The 13,906-nt window shown below is 39.1% G+C and overlaps 1 protein-coding gene across 1 annotated transcript in view; it reads left to right on the forward strand.

Annotated features, from left to right (window-relative positions):
• Window positions 1-13,906, forward strand: part of DNAH7 (dynein axonemal heavy chain 7) — a 533,102-nt gene that overhangs the window by 177,743 nt on the left and 341,453 nt on the right. The window contains exons 30-35 of the mRNA XM_075829965.1: window positions 5,122-5,271; window positions 6,125-6,307; window positions 12,234-12,410; window positions 12,582-12,713; window positions 12,884-13,105; window positions 13,537-13,734. Coding sequence (XP_075686080.1) covers window positions 5,122-5,271; window positions 6,125-6,307; window positions 12,234-12,410; window positions 12,582-12,713; window positions 12,884-13,105; window positions 13,537-13,734 — 1,062 coding nt within the window. The remainder of the gene's footprint in view (window positions 1-5,121; window positions 5,272-6,124; window positions 6,308-12,233; window positions 12,411-12,581; window positions 12,714-12,883; window positions 13,106-13,536; window positions 13,735-13,906) is intronic.

Raw genomic sequence — 13,906 nt, forward strand, 5'->3', positions numbered from 1 at the left:
GCACAAGACACACACCTGGCAGCACTGTCCATGGAGCACATTTTTAAATGGGGATAATCAGTATAGCAAGACAAAAACTTTTGTAGTACAGAATACACAAAAATGCACAAAGAAAATGTATCAAACCTTATTTTCCTATGTCCTTTTGTTAAACTATGTCCCCTTGTTTAACTATGCACTTATCTGCAAAATCTCACTTTCCAAGCGAGGTTTTGATGAGTGGAGCAAATGTGCAGTAGTCTCTCCACCTCAGGAAGCAATCAAGGCCCAGGTGCAGAAAATTAAATGGATTAGTTTTTTTTTACCCTTCCTGACATTTGTCATAAGTATAAGTTATGGAAAGCTAGTGCTTCCTGCAATTTGTCGTATACTTATGACAAATGGATGGCACTGGCTCAGAAGCTATGTCTGTGCCATCAGCCATGGGTGACAGCTGTACGTTACAGCTGACATCCTGCTGTAATGGCGGAGATCGAAGTTAGCTCCGATCCCCGCCATTAACCCCTTAAATGCAGCGGTCAAAAGCGAGGGGTTTGTAGCCAATCGGCACCCCAGCGACAGGGGTGCAGACTTCTGCAATGGCAACTGAAGGCCTAACACTGGCCTCTCGGCCTGCCGAGAACTGTAGCCACCTAAGCCCTGCCCCTGGGTGGGGCCTAAGAGGCTACCGGTGACGACAGGAAGATGGTGTGGGCCCAGAAGCTGAGCCTGCATCATCACCTGCTGGTTTCAGTTGTATATTACACCTGACACCCTACCGTAATAGCAGGGACTGGAGATAGCTCCGATCCCTGCCATTAACCCCCATCTAAGTTGTTTGCAGCAAATTGGCTATGGCTACAGGAGGTCTAACAATGGCCTCCTAGTCTGCTAATTACGGAAGCCGACTAGGCCCCGCCTGGTGGTGGAGCATAATCGGATTACTGCCAGTGAACGACTGACAGTTCTAACGCCTTGCACTACATAAATAGTGCAACGTATTAGAACATCAGTCAGAGAGTGTAATGACAAGGTAGGGAGACAGACAGGTGAGCCCTAATCTACCCGCCACTCAGTCCCTGCCTACTTGCAACGACCCGTCCTAAGTGACGGGGTACAACTGGGCGACGGTCCCTACGCTCAGTAAGTGCAAGACAGACAAAACAGACAGGAGTGCGCAGAAGCTAGGGAAACTGGGCAGCTGCCCACGGAGACACCGTGAGCAAGAAGAGTGGTGAACGAGCCGAGTCAAACCAGGAGTGAGCGAGGTACAAAACGCTGAGCAGGAGAGTGGTCAGAAAGCCAAGGTCAATAACAAGCAGAGGATCAGTAGTACAAGCAGCAGCAGCAAGCCAGGAAAAAGCATAGAAGAATCACAGGCAAAGGAGGAACAGGAAAGGCAGGTATAAATAGACAGTGGGCGGGAACTAGCTCCGTCTGGCCAGGCTGTGATAGGCTCTCCCACTCCTAAGCCTGCCATCCTGAGTGGTGGAAGATGGAGTCAGTCTCACAGACATAGGAGCAGGTGCAGACTGATTGCCCACGGGCGTCGACCCAGAACCTGTGTCTGGCAAATCCTTTACAGAGAGTTGGACCTTCAAGTCCCCTAGTGGGACTAAAGGAAGTGAAAAAATGAATAAAATTAAAAGTTGTAAAAAAATAAAAGTTTTAAGTGATAAAATAAAACAAATTGCCCTTTTTCCCTTATCAAGTCCTTTATTATTATTGAGAAAATAAAAATAAACCATACATAATTGGTATTGCCGCATCCGTAACGGCCAGAACGATAAACTATGTTATTTATCCCGTGCGGTGAACGTCGTAAAGATATAAAACCTAAATTCCAAAAATTGGAATAAAAAGTGATCAAAAAGTCACATGTATCCAAAAATGGTACCAATATAAACTATATCTCACAAAAACAAGTCCTCATACAGCTCCACCGATGAAAAAAACAGTTATGGTTCTCAGAACATGGCGACAGAAAAAGTACATTATTTTTACAAAAGTAGTTTTATTGTGCAAAAAGTTGTAAAACATAAAGCGCTATAAATTTGGTATCACCGGAGTGATACTGACCCATAGAATAAAGTTAGCTTGTCATTTATAACGCATGCTGAATGCTGTATAAAAACAACAACCTAAAAAAGTATGCCAGAATTGCTGTTTGTTGGTCACCTTGCCCTCCAAAAATTGTAATAAAAAGTGATCAAAAAGTTGCATGTACCCCAAAATGGTACCAATAAAAACTCTCGCAAAAACACAGCCCAGTCTATGAACTATTAAAATAAGTTAAGGCTCCCAGGAAAGAAAACATATACAGTTGTGCAGGCCCGAGGGGAACATTTCTTCTGTTTCAAGAGGCGATTTATCAAGGCCCTAATATTAGGGAACCAGAAAGGGTAGGACTCAAAAAATATACTCTTGAAGTGATTTAATTAATAAAATTTTATTTTCACTTCCCAATTCTAATAAAATCTATGAAACACCTTTGGGTTCAAAATGCTCACTACACCCCTGGATCAATTCCTTGTGTGGTTGTTGACACAACAATTGAGCCAAAATATATTAGACCAAAATTTGTAATGGTTATGTCAACTGATACCCGCCCTCCAGTGATTTATCCAGTTTCAAATCATGCTTTATCTATATATCGGAGAGGAGTAACACACAGACGCTGCTGGTATGCTCAAAATACTCCTCTGAGGTTTATTGCCAAACTCAATTACAATAATATCATTCAAAAGGGGTGTAGGCTGGAGGTTAACCAATCAGAGACAATGTGACTATTTCAAATTCAGCCAATTACAGACACACAATACATTCCAGATACCTTATTATAATTCTTCACACATCAAGGTTTGCAGGTGGCCTTAACTCTCTTGGCAAGGATATAATAGATTGTTCTTTTAAGATGGGGGGGAGTCCTACTCACATACATATGTGAACGTCTCCTCTTCTTATCTCACTCCCTCCCCTTTCCTTCTTTCCAAGCTTCGCATGGGAAACAAGGCCAAAGATAACTTAACTTAGAAACATACAAACTTGTTTGTTAACCCCTTAAGGACGCAGCCACTTTTGGACCAATTGACACAGCCTCATTTTTTAAATCTGACATGTCAATTTATGTGGTAATAACTCCAGAATTCTTTTACCTATCCGAGCGATTCTGAGATTGTTTTCTCGTGACATATTGTACTTTATGTTAGTGAAAAAATTTGGTCGATAAATTAAATATTTATTTGTGAAAAACCCCAAAATTTAGAGAAAATGTGCAAAAATTAGCATTTTTCTAAATTCAAATGTATCTGCTTGTAAGACAGATAGTTATACCACACAAAATAGTGACTAGTTAACATTTCCAATATGTCTACTTTATGTTTGCATCATTTTTTGAACATTCTTTTATTTTTCTAGGACGTTACAAGGCTTATAAGTTTAGCAGCAATTTCTCATATTTTCAAGAAAATTTCAAAAGGCTATTTTTACAGGTACCAGCTTAGTTCTGAAGTGGCTTTGAGGGCCTTGTATATTAGGAACCCCCACAAACGCCCACTTGGTCATATAGTAAAACACGCCCAGTTGTCCATTGAGAAACTCATTAGCATAAAGCTAATATAGGTCATAACTCAGTCAAAAATGATCGTTTTTCTAAATCAAAAACACTGCTGTTTATCTACATTACAGTGCCGATCATATTATGTACAAGATAGGCCACTTATAATGTGGTGACAGAGCCTCTTTAAAGGAGACTTTCTTATTCACTACAAAAGAACCAAGATGAAGACTCCAGACAAGAAGGCTGCTGCACAAAATGGATTCATTCAAACATTATTTTAGTCACATTCACAGTGGTGTAGTTTCCAAAAAGGTGTTTGTTTTTTTTGGTGGTTTTTCCTATGTTTTGGCACCACAAGACCTTTTCAAACCTGACATAGTGCCTAAAATATAATCTAATAAATAGAAGGCCCAAAATCCACTAGGTGCCCCTTTACTTCTGCGGCAGGTGTTTCAGTCCATTATCACACTAGGGCCACATGGGGGATATTTCTAAAGGCAATAAATATTGAGTTGTGTTTCTCTTGTAAAGCCTTCTTCGTTACAGAAAAAAAAAATTGATGAAAAAGGAATTTCTGCAAAACCAATGAAATGTGTACATTTCACTTCCACTTTTCTTGAATTCCTGTGAAAGGTTAAGGGTTAAGAAAGAAAGTTTTTAAAGAGGCTCTGTCACCACATTATAAGTGCCCTATCTTGTACATAATGTGATCGGCGCTGTAATGTAGATTACAGCAGTGTTTTTTTATTTAGAAAAACGATCATTTTTGACAGAGTTATGACCTATTCTAGCTTTATGCTAATGGATTTCTTAATGGACAACCGGGCGTGTTTTACTTTTTCACCAACTGGGCGTTGTACAGAGGAGTGTATGATGCTGACCAATCAGCGTCATACACTTCTCCCCATTCATTTACACAGCACATAGCGATATAGCTATATCGCTATGTGCAGCCACATAAACACACTATAACGTTACTCAAGTGTCCTGACAGTTAATATACCTTACCTTCAGCCAGGACGTCATGTCTATTCACAATCCTGACACTTCTGTAGCGTCTCTGTGATATTTATAGCAAGGCAAGCGTAATCTCGTTTGAAATGACAGGTCACATCGTAATCTCGCGAGATTACGCTTGCCTTGCTGTAAATATCACAGAGACGCTACAGAAGTGACAGGTTTCTGAATACACATCCCGTCCTGGCTGGAGGTAATGTATATTCATTGTCAGGACACTGCTGTAACATTATAGTGTGTTTATGTGTCTGCAAATAGCGATATAGCTATATCGCTATGTGCTAAGTAAATGAATGGGGAGAAGTGTATGACGCTGATTGGTCAGCGTCATACACTCCTCTGCACAACGCCTGCTTGTAGTCTCTCAACTTGCAGCCCAGGCAGCAATCACAGCTCAGGTGAATAAAAGTAAATAGATTTATTTTTTGGGGCGAAGTTCTGTGTTAAGTACAATACACACTCGGTAACTCTGTAATTTTTAAAAGTCTACATGTTACAGAAACTCCCAGTCTGCAGTTTATAATTGACTTTGAATTTGATATGGAATGTTCTTTTTTTTTTTTAAGGGCCTTTTAGATGAAAATAAAGTTCAAATTACAGTGCTGAATCCAAAATCCATAACTATGGGGCAACTGTATGGACAGTTTGATCCAGTTTCTCATGAATGGTCAGATGGAATACTGGCTGTTAGTTTCCGAGCATTTGCTTCATCAATGGTACGTCACCATGACTGTTTAAATAATAAATTACATTAGTAAGTACTTTGTCTGTCATTATTATAGTATGTACAGTAAAAGTGGTTTAGGGCTTTTTTTGTATAATGTTATAGCCAATCTCTGGAGTTTTTAATGTTTTTTCCATTGAAATGTATGGCAAAACAGCCCACTTGAAATAATTGTATGTCGTAAACTTGTTTTTGATGAATTCTTACAAGCAGTACTGCAGATATTGTTATTGGTGGAAAAATTGCAGAAAATAATGTACATACAAGTATGAATTTTTTGGCTCGGTAATGATATGATTTGGAGGTTTTTTTAATATTTATATTTAGTAGCATTATGTGTTATCAGCCAAAGCATTTGCTTTGATTTGACTGATAATGGATACACTGAAATCTTTTTATTCAATGTGTATCTCTGAGGTACATCTGAGTACCTCTCAGGAACATTATTAATATATAATTTAATATTGATATTTAATCAATTTTCAAATTTTTTCAGAAAAGTAGATTCAAGCTAGGACTATTGCTGGGATTTTGTTTCTTAGTTGTGGTTATTTACAGGAATGAATGAACAACAGAAATTACATATATAGTCAAGAAAAAAATAAACTAACATTTTAAACTTGATTTTAAACAAGTTTAATATTTTTGTTCGTTACATACTGTAGTTCAATTTGTAAACCAAAAAGAGAACTTCCAGCTTAATTAAATACCACTAGTACTAGTATACCAGTAGAATTTTATTTTTTATAATTGAATATACTAATGAACAACAGGGACTACCTACCTCTTGCTGAATGACGCAGTTAAACCTGGAGTTTTATAGTTCTGTCTATTTGAAATTTTAGACCCCAGATAGAAAATGGCTAATTTTTGATGGACCCGTTGATGCTGTTTGGATTGAAAACATGAATACAGTGCTAGATGACAACAAAAAGTTGTGTTTAATGAGTGGAGAGATTATCCAGATGTCTTCTCAAATGAGCCTCATATTTGAGCCTATGGACTTAGAAGTGGCGTCTCCTGCAACAGTAAGTATTAATAGCCTTTTATTTTTGAGGGGGTGTTTATACTATGGTCTGTCATCTTTGAAACACGCTTGCCCAAATCTTACTTAAATAAGTTGTTCTACAATTAAATTGCTCCCACTGGGCTTGCTGGATTAAGTGGCTTGCGTAATAAGTGAAATTAATAAATTGGAGTTAAAAGGAGGAGTTAAAGTCCCTGTAAGTACTCTTCTTTTCTTTTACTTTTTTTAATTGATTACTGATCTTTGTAAATGGGATAATGGATATACAGTTTGCCATATGTATGCACGACTGGAGCAGAAGTTCCAGGGTGAATACCTCTGTGGTAGATGTGAGCATGTTCATCTGGAAGCTCCCCTTAGATATCTGGAGGACCAGAATGCAACACTGAGGGCGATTGACAATCTTGAGCAGAGCATTTTGCTCACGGAGCACGCAGTTAGTGTGGTAGATTTGGAGGGTGAAGATATAGGTCAGCAGGACCAGGCAAGTGGCTGTGTTAATGTAGTTAGGGGCTGGAGACAGGGGTTCAAGAAAAGGAAGTTCACTCCTGTTTCTGTCATTTCAAGCAAAATTTCCAAGTTGGGTGATGATGCGAGGGTGCCAGTCTCAGAAATGGCAGCCCTAGTGGATACTGCTCTCCTATCAGCCGGGAGAACAGCCCAGCTATTAGTCAGGGGAATGATAATGCTGGTAAGGCAAGAAAATTAGTAGTTGTAGGGGATTCTATAATCAGGAATACCGATAGAATAATTTATCGCCAAGACCGCCTCAACCGAATGATTTGCTGTCTCCCTGGGGCCACGGTTTGGCATTTGGTGGAACGAGTGGATAAATTACTGGGAGGGGCTGGTGATGATTCAGCAGTTGTGGTCCATGTGGGAACCAATGACAGAATGCATGGTAAGTGGGGGAGCCTTAAGAATAATTTTATAGAACAAGGCTGAAGGGAAGGACCTCCAATGTTGTATTTTCTGCAGTACCGCCTGTCCCATGCGCATCACATGAAAGACAGCAGGAGCTCAGGGAGTTAAATGCATGACTTAAGTCTTGGTGTAAAGGAGAGCTTTAGGTTCCTGACTTTTCATTGGGGTACAAACTGTATTCTGCAGATTATTTGCACCTGAAAGGATGGGGGTCCGCTGGGGGAGAGAATTCTTGCATGAGTGGCAGAGTATTTCAACTAGGGCTGAGGAGGGAGGTCAATGTAGAAAATGGTTAGTTAGGTTAGAGAGGGGTCACACTATATTGGTGGGAGGAGAAATGGACTGTGGGGAGAGGAATAGGCAACAGTATAAGGAGATCCTTGTGTTACAAAACAATACTAAAGATAAATATGCCCATAAAAAATAAAATAAATAAAAAATAAATATTCTTATACTGAATATGAAAAATTGGAAGTTATGTTCACAAATGCCAGAAATCTAGCAAATAAAATGGGGGAGCATGAGGCCTTGGTACTGGAGGAATACATTGATATAGTTTGTGTTGCTGAAACATGGCTAGACTCCTCACGGGACTGGGCTGTAAATCTACATTGTTTTACATTGTTTCGGAAAGACAAGAAGTACAGTAAAAAATAGTGTAGTACCGTGTTGGCCTATAACCCTATAACCTCTATTTTATTGCCCCGGCTTATCTTAATGATGTATCACCTCATGTACTAATTGTCTTTGTGTAACATCTAAATGTTGTGCTTTTTTCTAAGACATTCATTTGTAAATGCCTGAAGAAGGAGCCTGTGTGCTCTGAAAGCTTGCATATTGAACTTTTATGGTTAGCCAATAAAGGTATCTTACCTACTATACTTTTGTCTTTTTTGACACAAAAGTATTTAACTTTGCAGAAAGACAAGACAAATAGGAAAAGCGGTGGTGTATTTCTGTATGTGAGAAATGATATGAAGATGAGTGTGAAAGAGACAATAGTGTGTGAAGATTGTGAGGAGGTTGAAACCTTGTGGGTGGAATTACAGAGGGAGGTAAACACAGAAAAAATTATTTTTGGTGTAATCTTTCGACCACCCAATGTAACTGAGGAGATGGAAGGTCAGCTGTGTAAACAGATGGGGCGGGCTGCAGAGGCTGGTACTGTAGTGATAATGGAAGATTCTAATTACCCAGATATTAATTGGTGTCATGGTTTGGCTACAACTGTGAAGTGGAAACATTTCCTCAATCTGTTGCAGGATAATTTTATGACCCAGTGTATGGAAGACTCAACTAGAGGTGACGCGCTGTTGGATCTGGTCATTTCTAACAATGCAGGGCTTGTTGGGAATGTCACTGTTCGTGAAAACCTTGGTATCAGTGACCACAATATAGTTGCATTTTGCCTATACTGTAAAAAACAAACACAGGCTGGCAGGGCAAAAGGACTTAAATTTAAGGCAACCAATTTCCTCAGGATGAGGGCTGCAATTCAGGACATAGACTGGGAACAAATAATGTCAAATAATGGTACAAATGATAAATGGGAAATCTTAAAATGTACTTTTCACGCTCTCGGGGTACGTGGACCCACTAAGCCGCTCCACCGTATCAGAGAGTCAGCTGGCCAAGTCACAGTCTATGCAAAAGTCTATACAAGTTCGTAGCACAAGGGTACCTGAAATAGTCCAGATGGTGGCAGGGGCTCTGGCACAGATGGTAGTAGGTGCAATAGGTTGCGCCAGATGTGGCAGATGCCAGCATGTGCAGTAGGTTGCGCCAGACGTGGCTGATGACAACGGGTGCAGTAGGTTGCGCGAGACGTGGCGGAGGGCAACGGGTATAGTAGGACACGACTCCAATCACTAGACCGGCTCAGGAACAATAACACAGCACGGGATACAGGATACAGGTAGCAGGGCACGGGAACACTGGAAACAGGACAACAGTAAGGAACCATTTGCAAAACTAAAATGGGGATTACAAACAACGATCAGGCAAGGATCAGAAGGGCAGGGCCCTTTTTATAGTTCAGGGTGATCTGGGAATAATTAATTATTTACATGTGAGCGCGCTGGCCCTCCAAGGCCGGGAACCAGCGCGTGCGCGCCCTCTAGTGAGCACTACGGGACAGAGCGGACGCATGTGCCGGCATCTCCTGGGAGGGAAACGCCGGCAGGAAGAGGAAGATCTGCTTGAGGCAGGTAAGTGGACGTCGGGGTCCGTGAACGCGGCCATAACAGTACTTTTGGTAATTATAGTGCTAAATTCTTATAGGTAACAAGTATAAACTACTAAAATTAAATCACACATGACTTACACCTTCTGCAAAAAGGGCAATATATGACAAAAAAGGGCATTTGAAAAATATCAATTGGCGTACAGCTCTAGCCTTTGAAAATGACAAAAAGCTTAATAAAATATGTAAAAAAGTTATAAAATCCGCAAAAATTCAACATGAAATGCAGATGTTTAAAGATAGTAAAACAAATCCCCAAAAAGTCTTCAAGTATATAAATGCAAAAAAACCAAGGTCTGAACATGTAGGAGCCCTAAATAGTGGTAATGGGAGTTGGTCACAGGGGATTAAGAGAAGGCAGAGTTACTAAGTGGGTTCTTTAGCTCTGTATATACAACAGAAGAAAGAGCAGCTGATGTAGCCGGTGCCAGTGCTGTTTATACAACAATTAATATACTGAATTGACTGAATGTAGATATGGTCCAAGCGAAGTTAAATAAAATAAATAAATGTGAACAAGGCTCCGGGACTAGATGGCTTACACCCAAGAGTTCCTAAAGAACTTAGTTCAGTTATTTCTGTCCCCTTGTTCATAATATTTAGAGATTCTCTAGTGACTGGTGTAGTGCCAAGGGACCAAGGGTTCTAGGTCTTCCCCGGGTAATTATAGACCAGTAAGCTTAACATCTATCGTGGGAAAAAAGTTTGAGGGGCCTTTAAGGGACTATATACAGGGTTATGTGACAAAAGATAATAGTAAATCCGTGCTGGTTGTCACTTTTAATAAGGACAGAAGTTGTCAAACCAACCTGATTGTTTTTATGAAGAGGTGAGTAGAAGCCTAGACAGAAGTGCCGCTGTGGATATATTGTTTTTGGACTTTGCAAAGGCATCTGGCACTGTTGCTCATAGACGTCTAATGGGTAAATTAATGTCTATAGGTTTAGAAAGTATAGTTTCGAATTGGATTGAAAATTGGCGCAAGGACCGTATCCAGAGATTTGTGGTCAATAATTCCTACTCTGAACGGTCCCCAGTTATAAGTGTTGCAAACCAGGGTTCAGTGCTGCGACCACTATTATTGAACTTATTTATTAATGATATAGAGGATGGGTTTCTATTTTTGCAGAGGAGACCAAGCTATGAAGTGTAGTACAGTCTATGGAAGACGTTCATAAATTACAAGCCGATTTGGACACACTGAGTGTTTGGGCAATCCACTTGGCAAATGAGGTCTGATGTGGATAAATGTAAAGTTATGCATCTAGGTATCAACAATATGCATGCATCATATGTCCTAAAGGGAGCTAAACTGGGGGAGTCACTTGTTGAGAAGGATCTGGGGCTACTTGTAGATCATAGACTAAATAACAGCATGCAATGTCAATCAGCTGCTTCTTAGGACAGCAAGATATTGTCGTGTATTAAAAGAGGCATGGGCTTGCGCCAGGGATATAATATTACCACTTTACAAAGCCTTAGTGCGGCCTCATCTAGAATATGCAGTTCAGTTCTGGGCCCCAGTTCATAGGATGCTCTGGATTTGGAAAAAAGAAAAAAAGAAGAGAAGCTAGACTAATAAGGGGCATGGAGAATCTAAGTTATGAGGAAAGATTAAAAGAATTAAACCTATTTAGTCTTGAAAAGAGACGACTAAGGGGGGAAATTATTAACTCATATAAATATAAGACTGGCCCTTACAAGAAATGTAGTGAAAACCTGTTCCATGTAAAATCCTCTCAAAAAGACACGGGGACACTCCCTCCGTCTGGAGAAAAACAGCTTAAAATCTCCAGAGGTAACAAGCCTTCTTTACTGTGAGAACTGTGGTTCTGTGGAATAGTCACCACAGGAGCTGGTCACAGCAGGGACAGTAAGTAGATGGCTTTAAAAAAGGCTTAGATAATTTCCTAGAACTAAAAAAATATCAGCTCCTATGTCAATGTATAGAATTCTTGTTTGAATGTTGATCCAGTCGGATTGCCACTTGAGATCAGGAGGGATTTTTTCCTTTTAGGAAAGATTGGTTAATGCTTTATGGGTAATTTTTATTTATTATTTTTAGTTGTTTTGTTTTAAACCTTCCTCTAGATCATGAGGGGTGAAACAAAGTTCTATAATTTCTCCCATCCTTCCCTTTCTTCCATCACTTGGTTGAATTTGATGGACATATGTCTTTTTTGACCGTACTATGTAACTATGTAATAAATATAAAATTCTAAAAAAAAATAATTAAAAGAAATGCTGCTGTGGCTTGATATTGCTAATCACATACGTGTTATGGCGCTCCCTGGTGTTCTACTGTTGTCACTGAAACTCTTTCAGGTTGCTTTCTCTCTCCAATCAGTTATTTCTGCCCCTCTCCGCAATGGGTTGCAGTTTGCACACTGCCTGTGAAATGCCTGCTGCTGCACAAAGCACAGTCAACAGCCTCTCGTGTTCCTTCTTCATAGATCTATATTTTTTTGTCCATGAATTTGGAAATCTCTGCTAAACATTGAATACAAGTAGGGAAACATTAGTCACAAAGGATGGCATGATTTTATTATATTTAGAACTATACTTAGAAGCCACATGGCCAGTTATTTATCATCACCAACAATTTTCAGAAAACAGATTTGGATTTCCAGAACAATTCATGGTAGCGTTGCAAGCAATTGTACATATATAATTAGTTAATTACTGCATAATTGTGCTCCACATTGAAAATGTTAAATCATTGTACGAAAATATAATATTGTTGTGTTTTTTTCTCTCATAGGTATCTAGATGTGGTATGATTTACATGGAACCCACAATGCTTGGTTGGAGACCAGTTATGCTATCTTGGCTCAATCTTTTACCTTCTGGACTCAGCAAAATGCATAAAAGTTTTATTGAAGGATTGTTTGATAGGATGATTCCTCCATGCCTTCAAATGATTCGAAAATGTGCCAAGGTAATTAATAAATCAAGATACATTTCTGAACATATATGTACATGACAATATGCATCATATGCAATATGAACAGTTACTATAAGGCAATTTAAATCTAAATATGTTGAGCAGCTAGAATCATATTAACTTTTCATTGTTTGATTTCTTTCTTGTTACCTTTTTTTTTTTTAGGAATTGTCACCAACTACTAATACAAATTTAGTCCGATCTCTTATGAATCTGATGGACTGTATGTTGGATGAGTTTTCTGATGAATCTGTAATTCATAGCATGAATGAAAGAGATATTTGCTCGTGGTTAGAGGTACGTAGATCAATTCAAAAGCACTCAAACTATAGAATATTGACACATTATACAGGGGTTTCATATTCCTTCAATCCCCATAATGCTGAGTTATCAACTGGTGTATTGCAGAAAAGTACATCTGAGATGAACATTCAGTATTCATCTAAAGCATTGATTTCTTCCCCAAGGGCATATTTTTGTTTTCTCTGGTTTGGTCTGTTGGCGGAAGCTGTAAGGAAGATGATCGTCTGAAGTTTGACAAACTACTGAGGGAAATTATAGAAGGACCACTTAGTGAGGAAACAAGGACTCTTTTTAAAATTTTACATCCAGTTGATCCACCTGAAAAACCTTTGACGGTTCCAATTCCCAAAGAAAATACTGTCTATGGCTACCGATTTGTGAAAGAGGTAAGTCTTCCATGCGTAGTTTAACAAATTGACTGAATAGAATTTGTTTCAGAAACATACTTCATTGCACACATGCCTAAGTCCCAGGTAATGTAAATCAATATTATTAATAAAGTACCATGACCAGTCCCTGGAGAACCAGTGTTTTTATTATGGTCGTTTTGTGTTGACCATGTCTAGTCTTTGTGGTGCAACCACCTCTCCAGTAACTGGTTCCTAACATTTTACATTGTTGCTCATTGTAGCAGCAGAACAAATTATGCATCATTAGCCTCTACTAGTAATGCACAGTAGTTTTAAAATTCTCAAATACACACTTTTGAAACATTACAGTTGACCAAAGAAGTGCTTAAATTTCACACACAGAATATTCAACCCTGACATTGTTGTCTACATTAAATTACACAAATATGTTAACTTTTTATTTGTAGGGTGTTGGAAGATGGGAACTATGGACAGAAGACTTGAGTTCAGTGCCACCGATACCACGCGACATGATGTTTAATGAAATAATTGTACCCACTCTGGACACAATTAGGTACACCTCATTGATGAAGTTGCTGACAACACACCAGAAGCCTTCTCTGTTTGTTGGGCCAACTGGTACTGGAAAAAGTACTTATATTATTGTAAGTATTTATCCTATTATTTTTTTGTTATGTTTCATTATAGAATGGAAGAGTTTTGTGTTACTTTTTTAAAAGGATAATTTTCAATGTGACCCTGCTTAGACTCATATCACACGATATTGGAACAAAAACAAATTATCAATGCTATGACTAACAGAGGTTCATGCATGAA

This window comes from Rhinoderma darwinii, chromosome 6 (genome assembly GCF_050947455.1).
Source record: "Rhinoderma darwinii isolate aRhiDar2 chromosome 6, aRhiDar2.hap1, whole genome shotgun sequence".
In the NCBI taxonomy this organism is placed as follows: Eukaryota; Metazoa; Chordata; class Amphibia; order Anura; family Rhinodermatidae; genus Rhinoderma; species Rhinoderma darwinii.